This window comes from Chelonia mydas, chromosome 3, assembly GCF_015237465.2.
Source record: "Chelonia mydas isolate rCheMyd1 chromosome 3, rCheMyd1.pri.v2, whole genome shotgun sequence".
Lineage (NCBI taxonomy): Eukaryota > Metazoa > Chordata > Testudines > Cheloniidae > Chelonia > Chelonia mydas.
Window position 1 is genome coordinate 201,130,230 of NC_057851.1, and position 24,195 is coordinate 201,154,424.

General features: G+C 53.3%; 2 protein-coding genes across 3 annotated transcripts in view; one reads left to right on the plus strand and one right to left on the minus strand.

The window, feature by feature from the left end:
• Positions 1-5,738, plus strand: MEA1 (male-enhanced antigen 1). Its single transcript, XM_037896299.2, has 4 exons — positions 1-263; positions 2,495-2,789; positions 4,634-4,736; positions 4,955-5,738. The coding sequence occupies exons 2-4, from the start codon at positions 2,511-2,513 to the stop codon at positions 5,116-5,118; spliced, it is 546 nt and encodes a 181-aa protein (XP_037752227.1). The 5' UTR covers positions 1-263; positions 2,495-2,510; the 3' UTR covers positions 5,119-5,738.
• The window catches only part of PPP2R5D (protein phosphatase 2 regulatory subunit B'delta), a 47,181-nt gene continuing 28,604 nt past the window's right edge, over positions 5,619-24,195 (minus strand). Inside the window, exons 12-16 of one of the 2 annotated variants that reach the window (XM_037896297.2) lie at positions 22,735-22,862; positions 20,248-20,349; positions 11,135-11,207; positions 10,403-10,519; positions 5,619-9,023 (exon numbers count right to left, since the gene is read on the minus strand). In XM_037896297.2, coding sequence (XP_037752225.1) covers positions 8,886-9,023; positions 10,403-10,519; positions 11,135-11,207; positions 20,248-20,349; positions 22,735-22,862 — 558 coding nt within the window. In that variant the 3' untranslated portion in view covers positions 5,619-8,885. Of the gene's footprint in view, positions 9,024-10,402; positions 10,520-11,134; positions 11,208-16,486; positions 16,530-20,247; positions 20,350-22,734; positions 22,863-24,195 lie in introns of those variants that run through there. The other variant, XM_037896298.2, reaches the window with a different exon arrangement.

Sequence of the window (24,195 nt, forward strand, 5' to 3'; positions counted from 1 at the left end):
GGGGATTTCAGGGGGAGAAGGGAGGGGTTATAGGAGCTCCTAGGAGGAGATATGGGGAGGGGAGGGTGCAGGGGGCTCTGAGGGGGGTGAGGGGTGAGGGGCCATGGGCGAGGGGGGCTGGGAGTGACAATGTAACTACAATACCCATAAGGCCTGTCTGTGACGTCATCCCCATTGGACAAATACGAATTTCCGCGTCCGGGGGCTAAAGCCGGAAATCTCGCTCCTGCCTGGAGACCGGGAGAGACCCGGGCCCGGATTTGGTGAGCTGCCCCTGCAGGCAAAGGGGGCCGGTTCGAGGGGGGGGGCCCAGCACGGGGTGGGGGTGTGGAGCGGGGGCCGGTTCAAGGGGGGGGCCCAGCACAGGGTGGGGGTGTGGAGCGGGGGCCGGGTCGAGGGGGGGGCCGGGTCGAGGGGGGGCCCAGCACGGGGTGGGGGTGTGGAGCGGGGGCCGGGTCGAGGAGGGGGGGGGGGCCCAGCACGGGGTGGGGGTGTGGAGCGGGGGCCAGTTCGAGGGGGGGGGGGGCCCAGCACGGGGTGGGGGTGTGGAGCGGGGGGCCGGGTCGAGGGGGGGGGGGCCCAGCACGGGGTGGGGGTGTGGAGCGGGGGCCGGTTCGAGGGGGGGGGGGGCCCAGCACGGGGTGGGGGTGTGGAGCGGGGGCCGGGTCGAGGAGGGGGGGGGCCCAGCACGGGGTGGGGGTGTGGAGCGGGGGCCGGGTCGAGGAGGGGGGGGGCCCAGCACGGGGTGGGGGTGTGGAGCGGGGGCTGGGTCGAGTGGGGGGGGGCCCAGCACGGGGTGGGGGTGTGGAGCGGGGGCCGGTTCGAGGGGGGGGGCCAGCACGGGGTGGGGGTGTGGAGCGGGGGCCGGGTCGAGGGGGGGGCCCAGCACGGCCTGGGGGTGTGGAGTGGGGGCCGGTTCGAGGGGGGGGGCCAGCACGGGGGATGAGGAAGGGAGGCTGGTGGGGGGGCAGCACGGGGTGCGTGTGGGGGGGGGGGGCGGTTTGAGGGGGGGCCCAGAACGGGGTGGGGGAGTGGGGGCCGGTTCGAGGAGGGGGCCCAGCATGGGGGATGTGGAGGGGAGGCTGGTGGGGGGGGCCCAGCACGGGGTGGGGGTGTGGAGCGGGGGCCGGGTCGAGGAGGGGGGGGGGCCCAGCACGGGGTGGGGGTGTGGAGAGGGGGCCGGGTCGAGGAGGGGGGGGGCCCAGCACGGGGTGGGGGTGTGGAGAGGGGGCCGGGTCGAGGAGGGGGGGGGGGCTCAGCACGGGGTGGGGGTGTGGAGAGGGGGCCGGGTCGAGGAGGGGGGGGGGCTCAGCACGGGGTGGGGGTGTGGAGAGGGGGCCGGGTCGAGGAGGGGGGGGGGCCCAGCACGGGGTGGGGGTGTGGAGCGGGGGCCGGGTCGAGGGGGGGGGGGGGGGGCCCAGCACGGGGTGGGGGTGTGGAGCGGGGGCCGGGTCGAGGGGGGGGGGGGCCCAGCACGGGGTGGGGGTGTGGAGCGGGGGCCGGGTCGAGGGGGGGGGGGGGCCCAGCACGGGGTGGGGGTGTGGAGCGGGGGCCGGGTCGAGGGGGGGGGGGGGCCCAGCACGGGGGGGGGGTGTGGAGCGGGGGCCGGGTCGAGGAGGGGGGGGGGCCCAGCACGGGGTGGGGGTGTGGAGCGGGGGCCGGGTCGAGGAGGGGGGGGGGGCCCAGCACGGGGTGGGGGTGTGGAGCGGGGGCCGGGTCGAGGAGGGGGGGGGGCCCAGCACGGGGTGGGGGTGTGGAGCGGGGGCCGGGTCGAGGGGGGGGGGGGGGCCCAGCACGGGGTGGGGGTGTGGAGCGGGGGCCGGGTCGAGGAGGGGGGGGGGGGCCCAGCACGGGGTGGGGGTGTGGAGCGGGGGCCCGTTCGAGTTGGGGGGGGGGCCCAGCACGGGGTGGGGGTGTGGAGCGGGGGCCGGTTCGAGGGGGGGGGGGGCCCAGCATGGGGTGGGGGTGTGGAGCGGGGGCCGGGTCGAGTGGGGGGGGGGCCCAGCACGGGGTGGGGGTGTGGAGCGGGGGCCGGTTCGAGGGGGGGGCCAGCACGGGGTGGGGGTGTGGAGCGGGGGCCGGGTCGAGGGGGGGGCCCCAGCATGGGGGATGTGGAGGCGAGGCTGGTTGGGGGGGGGCCCAGCACGGCCTGGGGGTGTGGAGCGGGGGCCGGGTCGAGGAGGGGGGGGGGCCCAGCACGGGGTGGGGGTGTGGAGCGGGGGCCGGGTCGAGGAGGGGGGGGGGCCCAGCACGGGGTGGGGGTGTGGAGCGGGGGCCGGGTCGAGGAGGGGGGGGGGCCCAGCACGGGGGATGTGGAGGCGAGGCTGGTTGGGGGGGGCCCAGCACGGCCTGGGGGTGTGGAGTGGGGGCCGGTTCGAGGGGGGGGGGGCCAGCACGGGGGATGCGGAGGGGAGGCTGGTTGGCGTGGGGGGTGAGGCCCAGTGCTGGAAGTCTGCGTGGGGGCTGGAGCTTCTTTGACCCAGTCCCCCCATAGGCTGAGGCGCTGGCGCATGGCCGCGGAGCTGGTGGCTGCACGGACAATGGGCCCTGAACGGATCTGTCCCAACGAGCATGAGGAGCTGGGGCCGCAGGAAGTGCCTGAGGGAGCCCTGGACCCCCCTGGAGACTGGAGCAGTGAGGAGCCGGAGGAGGAGGAGGAGGAGGGCGGCGATGGCTACTTCTACCAGCCCCTGAGCCAGGATCCAGAGCTGGGGTCGTGGGACACGGGTTCGCTGGCAGCTGAGACAGCCCCTGTAGAGACAGCCCCTGGCATCCAGGAGCGATTGCAGGTCACGTGGGGGTGTCTGGCGTGTGGGGGGAGTGTGCAGGGCAGATGGGGTGCTCTGCTGCCATCTTGTGAACTTATTGTGAGTAAAGTGATTTAGGCCCTTGCTGGGGGCTGTCTCACCATGACACGAGGAGCTCTGTCCCTCACGTGTTTTTGCGGAAGCAGAATTTGAAAGCACCCGACTCCCCTCACAATGCCCTGTAAGCCTAGGGGCACTAAACTGCATCATTGGAGATCATGAGTCCTAGTCCCAGCTCTTCCACTAACTGCTGTAACTATTCCTTGCACTTCACATCCCGTATCAGCCAGAGGCTCATACTGCTGCCTTGGGGGCTAACATATCGATCACCCTTTCCACAGACAGAGTAAATGAGAGCTTATACAAGGTCCCTTCTGGCAAAGCTGGAAGTAGAGCTCAGATCTCTGCAACTTGGCTCTGTTACTTTATATACTTTGTGTCTCTCCTTCACCCTGTCTTTCAGAAATAATAGTCCATGACCCACACTGACACAGTATGGCTCAGTCATCTTTTAGCAGCTGGGCCCCATAGATGTTTATGGCTCCATGCTTGTTCTTTGCACATGATTTTATAGACCTCTATCACATCCCCCCTTAGTCTCCTCTTTTCCAAGATGAAAAGTCCTAGTCTCTTTAATCTCTCCTCATATGGGACCTGTTCCAAACCCCTAATCATTTGTTGCCCTCTTCTAATGCCATGAGGGGACCACATCTGTATGCAGTATTCAAGATGTGGGTGTACCATGGATTTATATAAGGGCAATAAGATATTCTCCATCTTATTCTCTATCCCTTTTTTAATGATTCCTAACATCCTGTTTGCTTTTTTGACTGCCACTGCACGCTGCGTGGACGTCTTCAGAGAACTATCCATGATGACTCCAAGATCTTTCTCCTGATTAGTTGTAGCTAAATTAGCCCCCATCATATTGTATGTATAGTTGGGGTTATTTTTTCCATTGTGCATTACTTTACATCTATCCACATTAAATTTTGTTGCCCAATCACTTAGTTTTGTGAGATCTTTTTGAAGTTCTTCACAGTCTGCTTTGGTCTTAACTATTGTGAGCAGTTTAGTATCATCTGCAAACTTTGCCACTTCACTGTTTACCACTTTCTCCAGATCATTTATGAATAAGTTGAATAGGATTGGTCCCAGGACTGACCCTTGGGGATCACCACTAGTTACCCCTCTCCATTCTGAAAATGTACCATTTATTTCTACCCTTTGTTCCCTGTCTTTTAACCAGTTCTCAATCCATGAAAGGATCTTCCCTCTTATCCCATGACAACTTAATTTACGTAAGAGCCTTTGGTGAGGGACCTTGTCAAAGGCTTTCTGGAAATTGCAAGTGTTAAAAGTTCCCATCTAATGGATGTTTGTTTATTGTATAGATAAGATGGGGGCGGGGGGGGGGGGGGAAGTGTGTTACAGACACATTATTATGCTTGCACTAGTTTCAAGGCTTTTCAGAGCCAGGCCTGTCTTTTATGGGGCCCTGAGCTCAGTTGTGTTCTTTAGTGACAGCTCTTTCAGCAGGGCCCAGAACTGCATTACGCACTCTAAATTTGTCAGCACTGATTGTGGTACACTGAGTGAGGGAGGAGGGGAAGTTAAATCAAGACAGACCAAAAATCCTGACCTAGTCATGTATTAAATCTCATGATTTTGGGGGATCTGACTCATGACTCTTTGGGTTGGCAATACTGGGGAGCATGCTGAGGCAGAAGTGTAATGAGGGGCTGTACAGGAGGATGGATGCAGAGGGAGACCATGTTTCTGCCCCAGGCTTTGCTGAAACTTGAGGATTTTGTTGTGCACTGCAGATGCTGAGGCTGCATCTGCCAGACCCCCCTGTGGATAGCGAGGAGGAGGAGGACGACGGAGCTGCAGCTCAGAGCAGCCGAAGTTCCATCCCTATGGATCCAGGTAAGAGAATCCCCTTCCCTCTATTCTAGACTGAAGTGGCATCTGTTGGGGCTAGAGAAAGAGGCAGCTCTCTCATGCTGGGCGTGGTATCAACACCAGTACCTGGCTGCTTGGAGGTGGAGCAGAGCTCCCAGAGTCTGTCTGTTTGAAGGCTTTGGGCCTGGGTGCTGTCTCAGCAGCAGGATCTGGTCTCATGCTCTGACTTTGTTTGGCTCTAGCACATGTGGAGTTGGTGAAAAGGACGATGGCTGGCGTGAAGCTCCCGACCCTGGGAATCCCCACATGGGCCAGCGAGATCTCAGATGACCAGTGGACGGCTATGGTGCAGCGAACGCTGCAGGCCAGGCAGAGTCTCAGCACCTCTAGGCCGGAATGGAAATGAAGTGCAGAGCCAGGGTCAGGTCCCTCTGTACTCAGCTACATCAGCTCTCCTGAAAGTGCTACCCTGTGCACTTTAAGCTCCGGTTATATATGGGAGGTCGACCACTGCCATCCTTCTCTGGAAGGGTCAACAATGTGACTTTACCTCCCCACAGTGCTGAAGTGCTAAGATGTTCAGTTTGTCTCCCACTGAGGAAATCTGTTTCCTTGTCTCTTCCTTTCCCACTCCCAGCTCTTGGATAGTTTGATGTCAGTTATTGTGGTGTCCTCATGCTAGCCCAGTAGTAGTTCTCTGCCCCTAAGGAACCAGACTGCCTTCGTAACCTCCAAGGGCAGAGTGTTTATTGGCTCTAGCCAGGTCTGTCTGTGAGGAACAACAGATCTGCACTAGGTGCCATGGATCACAATGAGGGAAAGGGTATTTCCCTCCTCACCCATGCATGTGCTGTCGAGGGCAAACAGCTGTGCTATACCATGTCACAGGAGGTGGAGTCCAGGGTGTTGTCTTTTCAAGAGATCCATTTTATTTAGTTCTGTACATACAGGGACATCTGTACAAAATCCAACACTTTCATACTATAATGCTCTACTGAAAATAAAGTACACCATATGTACATATGACCTGTAAGCAGTTTAATACTTGTGTCCAGGGGGTGACTGCATTGTTTAGTTTTGCTTTTCCCTCATGAGGGGAGGGGCTATGTGAGAAGTGGCAGAGGCAGCTCCAGCTCTGTCTGTGTGAGTGGGGAGGGCACAGGCAGAATGCTAGGAAATAAATTTTGTACAAAAGACAACTGTGGCATAGCAGACAGTTACCAGCGGCCGAGTACTAGCTGTAATTCTGTTGGATGATAGTTCTGCAGAGGTGCCACATGCACTCACCCCTTTCTCACACTGCCCCACCTTACATATATAGGACACGGGAATGAATAGGCAGCAAACAAAATTTAATGTTAAAGTACTAAACACAAAGTTCCCTGCCCCCAAGAAGATTAAAAAGAGGGCTATGTATACATCTAAGTCATCCAGCCCACAATGCTCCATCGCTATGCCGCAGTATACAACCCAGCCAGGTACTAGTGCTGTCCTGGATAGAAATGGAGGTGGAACGTTTCACTGCTACTCCCTTCAGGACAGGCCCCAGAGCCCACCCCCCAGGAAAATCCTAGCCTGAAATGCAGCTACATCCTCCATCTCTTCTACTGCGAACCCACTTCTCTACAGGATTCAGGCCACCTACACCCAGTGCACGCTCCACTGGGGCAGGTGCCTGCTCCCTGGAACCTTCTGGAGCATTTCAGAGGTGGGCTGACAGGCAGCTTGCTTCATTGAAGGCTCTTGCTTATGTGTGTTACAACCCCAAGGCCAAACTGACTTCTTCCTTCTTCCCATTCCCTTGCAAACCCCTTCCATTTCCTCAGCCCAGTGCCCCTTTCTGCTCCACCAGTGTTATGAAGGGCTCAGGAACCCATCCCCACGGACTCCTGCATACCTTCCTTGCCCCTACTCCAGGATAACAGCTGCTATGTAGCCAATAGAGGTGCTGGGCCAGGCATGCGGTAAGTGTTTAGCACCTGGCTCCATGCTAACGATCACATTCAAAGTAAGCAGTAACCGCCCCAATCTGTGATTCATGGATCCAGAAGAGACTTTAAGTAGCTCACAGGGTGAAGCAGATAGAGAGGCCATTCTGTTTGGGGCTGGGAGGGAAGAGAGAAAGATCTCCAAGGGATTAAAGAACCTACTATGTAAATTACCACCCCCCCCCCTCTGCTGGGGGAGACAGGCACATCTAGCATGAGGGAATTCAAAAGAACATGAATGAGCCAGGGTATAGAAGGAATGACTTAGGAAAAAGCTAAACAGGGGGAGGGGGAGGGGGTAGGGATGGGCAGGGGAAAGGAGATACCTGTGAAGGGTCTAAACAAGGAGAGGAATTTAACATGAGTTAGGGGTCAGAATTAAAAGTAGGGGCAGTGGGGTGAAGTTAGGGAAGAAAAGACAGGCTGAAGGTCAGGAGTGAGAAGTATGAGGCTAGAGCACTGTCTCCCAAGGGGAACCCCGGGAGACAGACAACACAGAGATGGAGCAGGGAATACCCTTAATATGAAGAGCAGACCTGGTACTCTAGGGCTCTTCCTTTTGTAATTTTCCATGATTTGGAAATGCAGTTAGGGCTTGAGTGGGTTGGCCAGTGCTGTCAATCTGTGTTATGAGCGAGGCCAGTATTTGTTTAAAGGTAGCATAGAACAGCGAACCCACTCACGCCCTTTAAAAACTAGTCTCCCCAGGGTGACAACTGGGAGAGCTGTGATACAAAATCAAGTGTTCAGGAGAGAACCACCAAAACACTGCAGCACCCCGGCCAATAGCACCCACAGATTACCTGCTAGGATGAAGGCCCTGGGCTGCTGACAAATACATTCCTAATGATGAAGTAGTATAACTAGTCCCTTCTATGCTACAAGAGAACTAACAGCTGCACAACAGACAAGAGAACTAGCCTCCTACATGGCCAGCGTAAGGTGAGCCTCACTCAACGCCTGCAGCAGCTACAGATTCCAAAATGCAGAGGCAACAGAATGCTCCCAAACTTAAAGTGACCCAAGACCCACCTATCACTTTAGTGCCAGTGGCTTACAGGAGTGAGGCTATCCGCACAAGCTTCCTGGACACGACAGCGGGTGTAGCGATGGAGCAGCAGATGCCCCCGTGATATGGCAACAAACCACGGCTAGCACAACTTCCGGTTGAGTATGCAGACACATCACAGAACAGGGACACATTGGTCACGTGCCCCTGAAATAGCATGTTGAATTCGGGCACTTCATTGCTGGAAATACAGTGACAAGTTTGAGGGAACTCAAGACAGGAGCAACAATGGTTGGAGGAAGTGACAATCTTTCCTCATTAGAGCTTGGCCAATAAAAACCTTCGGGGGTGGGGTGGGGGGGAAAATCATGCTAAACGAAGAAGGGAGAGGGTAATTAGTTGAGGGTGGTAAAAAGGAATACAAGTAATAATGGGCTTACATTCAGAGACTGCAGAGCACTTCACCCAGCAAAGGATTAGCCCACCTTATTGGGGGGGATGGGGGGGAGGAGGAGAGAATAGACTGGGGAGATTCAATTAAGTAAAGGAAAAGTTAAGGTAAATATCTGTTTTCCTGCCAAGCCAGATTATTAACCAGTGGAATCACCTCTCATCGAGAACAGTTACAATTCGACTGGAAAAGGCCCTTGAGAAATCACTGTAGTGAACAAATCTGCCCTGGACTTGATTCAACCAGCTGAGCCTCTCTCTGCTGTCATGGCTACAGTTCTCTGATGCACAGATGGAGCAGGGTGTGGGTGTGGAGGATGGTCCATGCACAGGGCCTTGGGCTGTGTGCAGAACCATGTGACGTAGTCTCTGGCTGAGAAATCCCATCCAGACACTGAGCATTCGGGAGGCTTTGGTCCTGCGTCAGTAAGCAGCAGGGAATGGAATGAATCCTGCCTGGAATGATGCAGAAATGGACTGGTTGGGCTCCCTTTGCAAACGCACACACAAAACAGCGTTAAAGGAAAAAGCAGGAGGATGTGACAATGCAATGAGATACGAGGTACAATGTAAAACCAAATCTACCCTGAAAGAATGAGAATGGCGTGGACAGGCACAGCTCACCATGTTCATTCCCTAGTTATACATTAGAACCAAGTGCATTTCTGGGTACCCCTGGGGGGGAGGAAATGGGGGCCAGGCCTCCCAGGGCAGCTCCCTAACCCGTCAGAGCGCCTCTTGGCTTGAGGTGAGGAATTCTTCTGCTCTCTTGTGGGCCTCCAGGGCTTTTATAGTGTAGACATCCTGAGGAAGCTCAGATTTCCGACGCAGCAAAACCTTCTCCTTCTTGATGTCTTTCAGCATCTAGAGACAAAGTCCACGGTCAGCGCTCAGCTTCTGGAGATGAACTAACTTCCCACCCAGCGAGAGCCCCATGCCCCTCACTCTCACCCAGATCAACTTTGATCATCTCCCCTTCCCCCAGCCCAGAGGGACAGAGGAGGCTCTTGCTCATGTGCCCCTTGCCTCACCCTGTGAGAAGAGACAAAGCTGAGCAGTAACAGCAGTGCTCCACCCAGCTGCCTATGTTTAAGGAGGCTCCGCTTGCTGGGGAGGGATTCTGCCTACTACCCAAAGCCACATGCGGCCCTACCAAATTCGTGGTCCATTTTGGTCAATTTCACGGTCATAGGATTTCGAAAATCATAAATTTCATGATTTCAGCTATTTAAATCTGAAATGTCACGGTGTTGTAATTTTAGGGTCCTGACCCAAAAGGGGGGGAGGGAGGGAGGGAGGGGGGTCACAAGGTTATTGTGGGAGTGAGGGGGTTGCAGTACTGCCACCCTTACTCCTGCACGGCTGCTGGTGGCGGCGCTGCCTTTGGACCTGGGCAGCTGGCCGGGACCCAGCTCTGAAGGCAGAGCTGCTGTCATGATGGCATGGTATGGTGCTGCTACCCTTCTGCGCTGCTGCCTGCAGAGCTGGGACCTCAGTCAGCAGCTGCCACTCTCCGGCCACCCGGCTTGGAAGGCAGCAATGCAGAGGTCAGGACGGCATGGTGTGGTATTGCCACCCTTACTTCTGCACTGCTCCTGGCAGGGTGCTGCCTTCAGAGCTGGGGGGAGGGAATGGGGGCCAGGCCTCCCAGGGCAGCTCCCTAGCCCGTCAGAGCACCACTCTCCGGTTGCCCAGCTCTGAAGGCAGCGCAGAAGTAAGGGTGACTATACTACAACCCGCCTAAAATAACCTTGTGACCCCCTGCAATTCCCTTTTGGGTCAGGACTCCTGATTTCGCTGGTCTCCCCCATGAAATCTGTATAGTATCAGGTAAAAGCACACAAAACACCAGATTTCACGGTCTTGTGACACGTTTTTCATGGGTGTGAATTTGGTAGGGCCCTAACTATAGACACACTCCTGGGCTCACATGTGACCTCAGCACGACTCAAAGGGGAGCTGGACATTCATATGGAGCGCAAGACTATGCAGAAGTATAACAGCCAATGCTAAATTTTTGAAGGGCGATAAATCCTCCTCCTTCAGGGTTTAAGAATCTCTAACTGTCTCACCTCTTCCTACTGTGGAGTTTTTAACATTTCCTCTGAAGCATCTGGTGCTGGCCCCTGGATACTGGACTCAGCTCTGATCCAGTCTGGCAATATCTTTGTTCTAATGGAACCACCTATAGTGGAGGGACGGCCTCTGAGGAACTCTGCCTAGGGTGCTGGACCATGACTCACCTGCACAGCCTCTGTCTCCACTGTTTTCTTCAGTAGCTGAATGTCCTCGGCAGTTGGGGTCTCTGTCTCCATGCAGTAAACAGGAGGCAAAGGTGGGGGCGCGTAATACATGGGGTACTGCAGACAATCCGAACAATCCGGGAGGTTAGTTCAGCACGCAGGCACACAGCACTCCAGCACCAGAATCCCCCATGTCTGGCTGGGCCCCAGGGGAATTTCACATGCTCCCAACCTAATACTGCAAAGCACCTTCTACACCTCAAGCCAGCACAAAGGGGTTAGACAGTATTCCTGAGCCAGGGAGACTCCTGCCCTTCGCTGTTCCCACTCTGCCTGCTGAGCAGTGGTGGTGTGCCATGCACAATGCCTAGGCTGGCACAGCAGGAGAGTGCTGGCCACTGGCACACTCCCTACTTGATAACCTGGAACACACCTAGGCTTTCCAGGGGACAGTTGCTCCTCCCGTATCAGATGGTCAATGCCACTGAAGTAAGAGGCCAGCTGGGAGACTGGAGGTATCTCCACTAGCTTGGCAACATCCTCAGGTAACTGCACTTCATGACAACAATAGGGGACTGAGACTCAGGCTGCCACTGGGGCTCCATGGCTGGTCAGGACCTTCTGCGAGGAGGAGCCCAGTGACAGGTTCTGCTCTTTGCAGGCCAAGGCAGCAGGCGTTTGGAACCCCAAGGCTCTCTCTCCCGTCCATCCCATTCCGAGTGACATCATTACCTGGGGGTTCTGCCGGGCCAGCTCCTCAACCTTGTGCCACATCTCTTCTCGCTCCCTCAGCTTGAACCTCCCTCTGCCGAGAAAGGGAAGAAGTTAAACTCTAGGGAAACGTGGCAGAGATGGAAATCCGATGGGGGGCCTGGAGACAGCAGGAGACATGGGGGGAGGGGAAGTGAAAAGGGGGTCACTAATTTTGTCCTTTACAACAAAACAATTTCTGGGTGGGGGGGTAACACCTGGAAACTGGGAACACCTGGCAGCTGGAGGAGGATGCATTCCATTCAGTGTGCCTGGGAAGATTTTGGGTGGGCACAGAATGGCTGTCTGTCTTTGGGGGGTATCAGATTGCTAGCTGGGGGATAGTTGGAGGGTAAAGCACTTGGAAGCGGGTTGTTTGAATGATCAGTTCATGTGTTTGAGTTTGGAGGAGGGAAGCATGTGGATCTGTCCCCAGGATTACGTGCTGAGGCTAGTTTGGAGTTACCACTCTCGTTCCCCAGGCAAGGCACAGGAGCACTGCAACTGCCCTACCAGATCCAAGCGAGGGTCCATCTAACTCAAGGTCCCTCTCCAACACTGGCCAGGACCAGAAGCTTCAGAGGATGGCACAAGAAAGCCTCAGGTGAGCAAATCAGAGATTTTTCATACAGTTTAAGTCCAGAAGGGACCATCTGATCATCTAGTCTGATCTCCTGTATAACACAGGCCAGAAAATGTCACCCAGTTACCTCTGCATTGAGCCAAACAACTTGGGTCTGGCAGATCTTCCAGAAAGGCTCCAGTCTGGGCCTGAAGGCATCAAGAGATGGAGAATTCACCAGTGCCCATGGGAGTTTGTTCCAAGGGCTAATCACCCTCACTGGTAAAAATCTGCACCTTATTTCTAAATACATTTTGTCTGGCTTCAGCTTCCAGGTGCTGGTTGTTGGTCTGCCCATCCCTGCTAGACTAAAGAGCCCTTTAGTACCTTGTACTTTCTCCCCATGAAGGCATGTACACACTGTAATCAAGTCACTTCTCAATCTTCTTCTGATAAACTGAACAGATCGAGCTCTTTGAGTCCCTCACTCCACGGCGTTTTCTCCAGCTTGGGGCTCTTTTCTGCATCTTCTTCAAATTTACAACATCCTTGTAACATGTGGACACCACAACCGGAAGCACTTGTGATGCTGCACTCCATATGCTTTATGAAAAGATGCTTATAAATGTGACTATGATGTAACTGGAATATGCTTTATGCAAAAGGTCTCTTGTAAGGTATCATAACAAAGTTTATAATTTACTGAGTGTGTCCACCCGATTGGTCGCATGTGTTATTTCTATGTCTGGAGTTAGGAGAATAAGATGTAAATGGCTCTTACTGATGTAAACATATTAAGTGGAAGCCATTAAGGGTGCTTCAGAATCAGTGACCTGTACTTGGCTCTGTTTATCTGCAGTCCTTCCTGTGTACGTGTGGGCCAGCCCAGGAAGAATGGAGGCTGGGGTCTCACAGGACATGTGACCATGTCACCTGATACTGGAATCCATCTTAAATCTGGGACTTTTCCATTTAGAAGGAGGGGTGGGGACCCAGAGAGACAAAAGATTCCCACCTTGTGCCAAAGCTAGAAAAGGGGGTGGAGCAGGACAAAAGGGGCTGCCAGTCATGAGAAAACGCCTAGTTATCACCTAACATGTCTGCTGGAACTAACAAGGACTGTACCAGGGGAAAGGATTGGGTCCAGACTAGGAAGGAGTCTAGTCTGTGAAAAAAGCTTATTGGAACATCTCTGAGGGTGAGATATTTCCTGTAATCAGTTTCTTAACGTATTAGGCTTAGACTTGTGTGTTTTTGCTTTATGACTTACTTTGTTCTGTCTGTTATTACTTGAAACCACTTAAATCCTACTTTTTATACTTAATAAAATCACTTTTGTTTATTAACAAACCCAGAGTAAGTGATTAATACCTGGGGGGGCAAGCAGCTCTGCATCTCTCTCTATCAGTGATACAGAGGGCGGACCATTTATGAATTTACCCTGTGTATGCTTTATACACAGAGTAAAACGGATTTATTTGGGGTTTGGATCCCATTGGGAACTGGGTGTCTGGGTGCTGGAGATAGGTAACCTGCTGAGCTGTTTTCAGTTAAGTCTGCAGCTTTGTGGGCATGGACCAGACCTGGGTCTGTGTTGCAGCAGGCTGGCATGTCTGGCTCAACAAGGCAGGGTTCTGGAGTCCTAAGCTGGCAGAGAAAATGGGCTCAGAGGTAATTTCAGAACGTCAGGTGACAGTCCCAAGGGAATCTCTGTGACTGAACCTGTCACAGCAATATTCCAATATTGGGATCACCAATGCAGTATGCAGAGGTAAAAATCACTCCTCCCTGCTCCTACTCACTATTACCCTATTTCTACATCCAAGGACCGTATTAGCCCTTTTTGCCACAGGATCATATTGGGAGCTCACGTTCAGTTGATTATCCAGAATGGAACCCCTGTATTTTTTTACAGTCCCTGCTTTCCAGGATACAGTCTCCCATTCTGTAGGGGCTGGCAGCATTCCTTGTTCCAAGATGTATGGCCTTGCATCTGGGCTTCATTAAAATGCATTTTGTTTGACTGGGCCCAGATTACCAAGAGATCCTGATTGCTGTGTGTCACTGAGCCCTTTCCTCAGCATTATTTACCACTCCATCATTCTTTGCGTCAGCAGTAATTTCATACTTACTACCACATCACGCTTGAAAATGCTGACTAGTGCCTGCCTAGTACCAATCACTGCAGAACCCCGCTACAAACACCCCTGTTCTATGATGATTCCCCGTTGAGGGCTACTTTCTGACACCTGTCAGTTAGCTAGTTAATTCACTTAATGTGGGCTCTTGCTGATATTGTACAGTGCGCAACTAAGTCAAATGCTGACAAAAGTCTCGGTAGGTTGCATCTATGCAGGTGCCTTTATTGACCAATTTGTAATCTCACCAAAGAACAAAATTGTGATTCTTTACCAAGACCTATTTCCCATAAACCCATGCTGACTGGCATTACAGGCCTATGATATACACGTGCAACGCCATTCCATAAGGGAAGTTTCTTCCTATTCCCATCAGTCAGAGAGTGGTTTTATGCCCTGCAGCAGGACATTTTTTAATTCCATCTGATGTTACAAGAGGCCACTTACCAGCCTTTACTCATTCTCCCACTATATTGCCTGTACAGACACACTGTGGGAGTGGCCTGCCCAGCCAGAATGCACAAAGCCTTTCTGAGCAGTAGGTGGCTGGGAAAGCCCTGCGTTCTACAAACTGAGGGTAGAGATACCCTACCCCCTCAGTTCCCTCCGCTCCACAACCAGCTACAAGAGGGAGCTAATAAACCTGTAATTAGTTTACTATAGAATTGGTTGCCAGTGTAGTCTTTGGAGTAAGATCTGGGGTAAGTGATTGGTCTCTTGGGACTGGGAGCAATCTGATGTGTGATTTTTGGTTTAGGTGACCATTATCACTAAGTTCAGTTTGCCTGCGTGGCAAGATAGATTGAGAGTCTAAGGCAGGGGCGGGCAAACTTTTTGGCCTGAGGGCCACATCGGGTTTCCAAAATTGTATAGAGGGTCAGCTAGAGGAGGCTGTGCCTCCCCAAACAGCCAGGCGTGGCCCAGCCCCCTACCCCACCTGCTTCTCGCCCCCTGACGGCCACCCCGGGACTCCTGCCCCATCCACCACCCCCTGCTCCCTGTCCCCTGACCGCCCCCAGACCCTCCACCTGTAACTGCCCCCCGCCGCCCCATCCAACCCCCCTCTCCTTCCTGACTGCCCTCCCGGGACCCCTGGCCCCATTCAACCCATGCTTCCAGCTCTCTGACCGCCCCGCCCCCTTTCCACACCCCCAGCCCCTGACCACCCCCTCGAACTTCCCTGCCCTCTATCCAACCCCCCACCCCCTTACCGCACTGCCTGGAGCACCGGTGGCTGGCGGTGCTACAACCGCACCGCACAGCACAGAGCACTGGGTCAGGTCGGGCTCTGCAACTGTGGTGCCCCAAGAGCTTGCAGCCCCGCCGCGCAAAGCATTGTGCCCGCGGTGTGCTGAGGCTGCGGGGGAGGGGGAACAACAGGGGAGGGGCTGGGGACTAGCCTCCTGGGCCAGGAGCTCAGGGGCCGGGCAGGAGGGTCCCGCGGGCTGTAGTTTGCCCACCTCTGGTCTAAGGGGACTGTCTGTGACTTCATGGTAAGACTGGTATAGTGATCCAGGAGTTCACATTTGCTACTGGCTTGGTGAAATCTAATTGTAGAACACACTACCAACTTGGGGTGTCGGCCCTGTTTTCTCACCATCTGCCCTGAGGTTGGCACTCACAGCTGCGAGAGGCTCCAGACAGTGATCATGAAGGCGTGTCCACAACTCCACCCAGCCGCCCCTCAGCTTTCACACAAGGCAGTGTGGACACATGCTCCTGAGCCTGCCATCCCTATAGCTGCACCAGGCCCAAGCTACTGAGGTACAGACGATCAGCTAGTTCATAGCAGGACCAGATGCACCATCTTATAGGGCTTGACCTTCTAATTCTTCTCCAAAGGTCTGGCCTTCTGAGCAGCTTAACCCTGTTTAAGGAGTAACTAATCGCTCTTTGGACATCAAGGTGCATGGCCTCATTTCTCCCGAAGGGCTATGGGGCTCTAGAAAAGGATACCAGCATTGCCATCAACCCACTCAGTGTATGGCCCAGGGGAAATGGGCATGCCTTGAACTGCCCAGTGCTGCTCACAAAGGTTGTGTGGCTGCAAGGTGCGGGAAGTGATCAGTTCTGCAGAGGCAGGCACTGTGGGTGGTCATTAACCATTTAAATCATAGACTTTAAGGTCAGAAGGGACCATTATGATCATCTAGTCTGACCTCCTGCACAACGCAGGCCACGGAATCTCACCCACCAACTCCTGTAACAAACCCCTAACTTATGTCTGAGCTACTGAAGTCCTCAAATCATGGTTTAAAAACTTCAAGGTGCAGAGACTCCTACAGTAAGTGACCTGTGCCCCATGCTGCAGAGGAAGGTGAAAAACCGCCAGGGCTTCTGCCAATCTGCCCTGGGGGAAAAATGTCTAATCCTTTTATGAATCGTCCTAAACTCTTGGCCTCAGTGATACCTTGTGGCAGTGAGTTCCACGGCTAACTATGCCTGGTGTAAAAATAAGTTTCTTTTTATCGGTTGCACATTGGTTGGCTATCAGCCTTATGCGACATCCCCTTGTTCTTGTGCTATGACACAAGGTGAACAGGAACATCCAACATACCTTCCCTATCCCTGTAATTATTTTGTATACCTCCTATGTGCCCTCTTCTTTCTAACCTAAACAGTCCTCATCCTTCTCAATCTCTCCTCTCCTCAGTCTCTCACTGAAGGGGGCAGGGTCCTATGGAAAAAACAGCACGTGATCATGTAATTACAGACACTATTATTATACATATGCACAAGAGGGACGAATTAATATTGCACAGGCAACCTTTATACTGGCATTTCCTATCTTCTAAGCGCTTGACTTTGCAATGTTAATAATGTTCTTTGAACACAGTTTTGTGCATGTAACTTGCTAACTTTGAAAAAAGCAAGCTGAAAACACACAAATTCCATCATGTGGCATCAAATTGACCCCCAAATGGTCATCAGCTGGGTTGGAAATTTTAGAACCACCCCACTGACCTCTGCAACTTGAGCTAACAGAATAACTGACAGCATTAGTAGATTATCCTCCTCTATGTGGGCCAGCACTAGAGGAGAATGAGACACACACTTCCCCAGTTGATTTCACAAATATTTACTGACAGCAGAGGAACGGTGAGACTCAGGAATCATGGACTCCATTTCAGGTTCTGGAGGGGAGTATTTCTAATGGGCACAGACTCTTCTGCCCTGTCCCCTACAACCTGCTTGGCCCCAGTCCCGTTTCTTCCCTACCTCAGCTCTTCATCCCAGTCTCATTCTCCTTGTGAAGAATCACAGGTCTTGAACCGAGGCCCGCAGACAGTGCTCTGCCGTAGCTACCACCCAGCGGAAAACCCAAACCAGTAGAGAAGGGTGCTAGCAAAGCTCTAGTTCACAAAGTCCCCTCCACAAAGCTCCTAACTGGGGAGAATATCCAGCCCCATTCATTGGCTGGGAGGCACTACTTAAACCCAAAAGAGGCATAGGAGGTTGTCCAAGGTAAATCCTGGGCTGGCTACTACTGTACTATGGACACTGTCTACTTGCCTGATTCCTGAGCCCTGTCTTCCTGCCTCCCAGCCTGTTCCTGATTTCTGCCCTCTTTATCCTAGTTCCCATCTGCTCCCAGTTCCTGCTTTCCTACCTCACTCCAGGTCCCTGTTCCTAGACCCTACCTCTGATGCTGACTCCGGCTCCAGCCCTCAGCTTGGCACCTGGCTCCACCTTGGCGCCTGGTTCCACCTTCAGCTTGGTGCCTGGCTCCAGATCTAGCCCTGGCCCCTGGCTTGGTGCCTGGCTCTGGTCCTGGTTCCAGTTCTAGGCACCTGACTCTAACCATTAGGCATGACTGCCCATACCCTGGTCCCTGTATGCCTCACCTAACCAGTCCCAGTCTTTTCCCAGCAAGTCCGAGTTTCGCCCCTCTGGACTCTCCATCCCAGGTTCCCCCACAACCAGTCCCAGTCTCCTAGCCCAGCATATCCCAGTTCTCCTTCCTCCTGGCTCCTCATCCAGGCTCCTTCCCCACTCACTCACAGTCCCAATCTTCTTCCCTGGGCTCCAATTTCAGTGTCCCCCGTGTCCGTTGCCTTGTCTCTTTGTCCCAATCTCTTTGCCCAGCTAGTGCCAGTTCTCCCCTTGCAGCCCGGCTCTTTGTCAGGTCTCTCTCTGCTCCAACTCCCTCATGGGTCCTCAGCCCCAGTCTCCCCCTGGTTCCTCATTCAGTCTCAATCCCCCCTGATACTGGCTCCCAGAATCCCAGTACCAGTCTCCCCCGGCTCTCCTGGTCTCCTTGCCCAGCCAGCCCCAGTTTCCCTCACCCTAACTTTCAGGCCCAGTTTCCCTCTCCCCACCCCTGCCAGACTCCAGTCCCAGCCTCCCCCTCAGGCTCCTTGTCCCAATCTACTCTCCCCACTACTTTGCTGGTCTGGCTCTTGTCCCTTCTGCATTAGAGTCAGCCAGCTCTCATCTCCACACTGCCTGGGCCCAGCAGCCAGGGGGTCATTAAGAGCACAGGAAAGAATCTCCCTGCTCTCAGTCCAGGGCCTGGACCCAGCACAGCCCAGAGCTGCAACTGCAGGGAAAGTCCTGCTCAGCCCTGGCTGAAGCATGCCCAGTGCAGATCGAATCCTTGGGGAATTTAGCTGCGAAACTCTTGCACATCTCTACTCGACAACTGGGTAAAATTTGGGCAGATTTTCACATGGGATCTCAAGAGGCATATCCCTGCCACAAAAGTCACCTCCTGCCACATTTCAAATCGCTGCTCCAAAGCGGGGGGTTGTGGGGGGGGGGGGGGGGGGCAGAAGAATACAGCTTTTCACAGACCAGGCTGTCAGAAATTTTTAACATGAGCAAAACAACGTAGTTCCATGCTTCTATACATTTTATGTTCTCTGACCAATTTTGGCTGAAATTTTCTAAAACCATGCAGTCAGAGCCAGACCTCCTGCATGGAAAATGTCAGCCGGAACAGTTAAAGTGTGGAAAAGTCATAAGTTAATGAAAACAAGGTGTTTTAGGGTGTGTCTGCTACTGCAGCTCAGACTCCCACCCAAGTACCTCCATGCAGGTGGCTGGGCGAGTCTGTACTTGGGTGGCTTGCCTGAGCTGCGGCCACGCTGCTGTTTTGAGTTCACTAGCTGGAGCAGAGCAAACAAGTCTGTCTATCTGCACTGGAAAGCACCTCCCAGCTGCAGTGCAGACATACCCTTAATGCAAAGTGCTGGGCAACCCCACCTACATTACAGATATATTCCTTCTAACAGCAACAGCCCTAGTGTGGACCCTTGGGAAACCCTCACTGTCATCAGCTTTCAGTGTGACAAAGTTCATTTATCCCAGCTCTTCGTTTTCTCTCTCTTAACCACTTTCTGATCCATGATGGAACTTTACCTCTCAGCCCAGGGCTACTTTGTTTCCTTACTAGCCTCCTGTGAGCAAAATAAATGATGCCATCCTGTTCTTTATCCACTGTTCTTCTGATACCTTCAAAGGGCTCTGCTAGGTCAGTGAGGAACAACTTTCCTTGGCAGACGCCATGCAGGCCTTTTTCTCAGCCTATCCTGTTTTACTAGGTATTTTTTATTCTAGTTCAACCTACTTACCAAGTACCAAAGTAAGGCTCGCAGGGCTGTAACTACCCCCAGAGACATTTTAAAAATAGGTACAATATTTGTTACCCTCCAGTCCTTGGTACAGTACCTGACTTTAACAAGCATGTACGTATTAGCAGCTCAGCCACTTCATTCCTACATTCCTTCACAATTCTTGGATATATCACTAGGGGCTGGGGACCAGAGCCCCTTTAATTGATCAATTTATTCCAGCACCTCCTCTTTTGACAACTAACCCCAGACAATTCTTTATAATATGAGAACAGCAGATACCTCCCCAAACGTCCTCTGTAGGGAAGGCTGCAAAGAAATCATTATGGCCCCAATTCAGCAAAACCCTTAAGCAGAGACTTAATTTTTAAGCATGTGCTTAGGTTCCATTGAAGTCAATGGGAGACGAGAAGGTGCTTAAATGCACTGCCGAATCAGGGCCTTCGTTTCTCTGCAGAGTCCTTCTCCTCCTCCACTTCTCCCTTTGTTCTGTGATGGCCCAGCAAACCCACCAGTTCTGCCATAGGCTTCCTGCTTCTGATAGACTGACAGGATTTCTCAGTTGTTTTTAGCTTTTTGCTCTTCGGTGTCTACCTCTGCCATCCTAATTTCCATCTCGCTTTTTTCCTGCTTTCATTTATACTCCTTCCCCTTGGCTTCCCTAGATTCTGAACAGTCCCTGTTTGACCTGAGCAACCACTTAAACCTGACTGCTAACCGTACTGGCTTTTAACTTGCCTCCAGGACTTTCACCATATGGTCAAGGAGACTCAGATATTAGTTTAGGTCAGCTGTAGGGAGGCACCTGCCCAAGCTACTCACTTCTGCTTCTCTGCCTTGTATTGCTGCGTGCAGTCATCAAACAGCTTCTGGTTCATCTCCATGAACAGCTTCAGGGCATTGTAGATCAAGCCATGGATCGTCCTGCAAAGAAGATGGAAGAGGGACACTGGGTCACAGGTAACATCAAGGTGCCTGTCCCTTATCCTGTTGGGAGGGAGACAGTCATCACTTCTGCTTGTGAGAGCTTGACCAGAGCCCTTCCTGTGGTCCCAGTACTCAGTGTGAAAAGAACTGAGACCTGAATCCATTTGACTATTCCACAGGGCGAGGGAGCTCTCTTCACAGTGACTGGGGCTCAGTTCAATGGAGCCGTAACTAGTAATGCTGCTGCGTTGGTGGTTCCCAACACAGATGTCAGCAGGAAATCAGCATTCAAGCCTCCAGGGCCTTTCCTATTGGGCATCACATAGTTGAAGAAGCTAGAGATGGAAGAAGCTGGGGGACAGCTTGGGGATTTTCCCTACAGGGCTTTGTTCAACACAGTTTTAAAGCTGCATGTGATGGGGGTTCGCAACGTACCAGCCGGATTGTTTGATTTCCCCACATGGCTTCACTCCATTAGCTCAGTTACTGTGTACAGCAGCCGCTGCAGCAAACTGGAACGTACACCACCTCTGAAGGGGGGTACTTAATAGCAATTTGGAACCGGGAACTAGCGCTCCGTGCACTGTGAGAGCAAGCCACCTCCTCCTCTGGTGTCAACGATGCTTGCATTGTGTCACGCCTTATTCACACTACACCGTAAGCTCCTGGGGCAGGGACTGTGTCTTGTCTGAAAGTGCCCTGCCTGTTTGTGGTGCTGGGAAATCAGAACACAGATTGGAATCATGCCCAGAAGCAGCATGGGCTAGTAACACAAGGGCTGGAAGTCACGCAGTCTGGCTCCTGTAAGTCACCTCACCTCTCTGTGCTCCCTCCTCAGCCAGGAAAGAGGACTCAGGATGCTAATTGCCTTTGGGAACAGTTTGCAATAAAGGGATAGCTCCTCAGTGTTATTTTTTGACACACAAAGTGACTGAGTTGGGGGAAGGAAGGGGAGAACTTCTGGGTCCCTCAGCCCATTCTGGGAAAGCAAGGGTGGCAGTGAGAAAGCTCTGAGGGAAAGCAGGACTAGTAGAAAAATACCATCATAAACTGGAAAGAGGCAGAAACAAAGTACAAGAGCTGTCCTGTGCTGCTCCTGGGAAAGTACCAGGAGAGAAAGGCAGACAAAGGAGGGGGAAGATTAGACAAATGAGAAAAGAAACCTCAGAACCACTGGAAATGGCTCTGTCAAGTGGTGCAAAGCACATTTCTGAATCATGATGGGAGAAAGGTGGGCCAAACTACATGAAGAAGTGCATGTGTGAGAAGTACTGGTGTGAAAGCCAAGGCCACAGTTACTATTTCCTTTCCTGTTGGTGAGCTTAACATTTACCCTGCCCCTTAAGGTGAGCTGCAAAGGGAACAGTTAGGTTTGTGCCTCTTTCTGATTCTTTATGGCGAAGAGGCGAGCGAAAGCAGAAACAGACAATGGTGCAATAGTTTGCAAACAGTTTTTATTCTGCAGCCAATTTCTCTGTATTACAGACACACTGAATTCCAGCTCCGTCAAGCTCCCCCTAAATTGTATTAAAAGTGCCCCAGTTTTGCCTCTTTCCAGTGTCCAGAGAAGGCCCAGGGGCAGGGGCAGGGAGGGCTTTCCTGCCTTCTCCCCCCCACAGAAATATCAGGAAATGCCCCCTCCCCAGGCTTCAGAGCCCAAGCCTGAACATTTACACAGCTATTTTTAGCGCTGTAGGGCAAGCCTAAGCTCTGAGACTTCCTGCCGCAAGTTTCTGCTGGCCCTGCAAACGTACCCTCAGGGGTCTCAGATGTGTGGTGTGAGCTTCCTAAGTCATTCACCCAAGCAGCAGGAGGTTCAGTCTTTTAACTCTCTTAACCCCTATTTAACTGAAACAGCTAACAACAGTTGGAGGAAGAGCTGGGTGGTGGGAGGGTCACAGGAGGATCTGGTGCCAAGCACCAGTGTGAAGACATTTGCAGCAGTACAACTGTCCTGCGGGTTGTGCTCTCTCAGTGCTCTCTCTGTTACCTGGCAGCTGGAGACACCAGACCAGCACATTCACCAGTGCCTCTGTTCAGCCCCGCAGGCCGCAGCGCTCCGTGGCTTGTGAAACTGGGCTAGACAATCCCGACACACCTACCAGTCAGACTCCAAGGGCTAGAGATATCAGTCATCTAACGGACCGGGTTGGCTGAACAGCCACCCAAAATGACACGTTCAGGCCCAGGCTGCTGTCGTCTCCTTGGGCCTTTCAGATCTAGTACACCCATCCCCTTGGTATCTGAGCTCCACGCCTCCTCTCTGCCCCAAAGCCACCCGCGGCACCACAATGTGCCCCTGCAGCCAGCAGCAGGCTTGCGTGATCCTGGATGCCCACTCACTCATTCCTAACGGCCCCCGGACACACAGAAAGGACCTACTTGTTCCAGTGACTCTTGGAATTCTTGTAGAGCGCCGGGAACATGATCGGGAGAATTTTGGCGGCGTTGTCGCTGATCAGGCTCATGATGTACTCATTGTTCCAGTAGTACAGCGCTCGCTCTGCCACCTGCAGGAGGAGGGAAGCAGATCTCTGTATAGGCTCCTTGCAGACAGGTCATAGGGTGCATGTCAGAATTCCACTCAGCACCAACCAGGCAAAAGTTCTGGCATTACCCAGCCAAGAAATCAGACGCGACAGTGCTCCGGCTGCGGAGCTTGTCTTTGCCACCTCTGGCAATGGTCCTCTGCCTGGAGAGACCCATCCCTTGGTTTCCGGTCTTTCCTAGTTTACATTCTGCTGCATTTACACCAAGAGCTCCTCCTCTCCGTGTGCAGGTAGGGTCCTCAGGGCTATGCCTTGGGTAGCCTCATTTGGTCACATGGCTTCAGCTGCTATTGTTATATTGATGACTCTTTTCAGTCATATCTCCAACAACTCTTCCTCGTACTGTCCAGCCTCCAGCCAAAGCTCAACAAGGGCTAAAAATGGAGTTCTTTCCTCCCTGGAATCTCCCCTCCCCGCCCTGTCCAACAGGGGCATCCCTCTGTGTTCTCTCTTCCTCTTGACCCTCCAAACTGACATCACTGCTAAGCCTGGTCAGTTTCTCTCCACTACTGTCTGTCCCCAACTTCTTGTCCAGGTCCTGACCATGTTTCACCTCCCTCACGGCAACTTCCTTCCCTTCAACCTCACTCTCTTCAACCAAAAATGCTGTCAAAACCTTTTCCCCTGCCTGCTTCTCTGACCACATAAGACCCTTCTGCAAATCTCTCCCAAGGCTCCCCTTTGCTCTCCGTACAAAACTCAAGTCCCTTGTCTTCACCTTTGGGTTCCTGCACAAATTGGCTTCCACCTTAATGTTCTTGTCTCTCTCTGCTCCCCGGACCACCTTCCATATAGCTCCCGAGGCTAAGACTCCTCCCTGACCTGCTCCCCAGTTCCTTTACCCTCTCCCCCTTATGCTATGCCTTTACTGCACACTTAACCCTGGTGACTGGCACTCGGGTCTCAGCACTGGGTTAGCCTACCCTGAGTCTGAGGATCCCCACTGCAAAGGCCCATCTGTGTTACTGTGTCCCCACTATTTCTGCACTCGCCCGTGTGTGTCTGGGGACATATCCCATGGTTCTTTATCGGAGACACTCTATGATTCTGTCAACTGTGGGAGAACCTGTTGGTCCTTCAGTGGGACTGTGGGAATGGACTGGAGGACTATGTTCCAGCTCGAGTTAAAGCGGAGCTCAGGTTCTAACCCACCCCTGGAGGTGGGTAAGCTAAGCCCAGGGTTAAAGCACCTCCAATCCCTGTGTGGCTGTATGGGGACTCTGGGCTAAAAGTCATGTAAGGGCCTGGGTTAACTGTGCAGTAAAAATTTATCCTATGAGGGCACTTCAGCAAC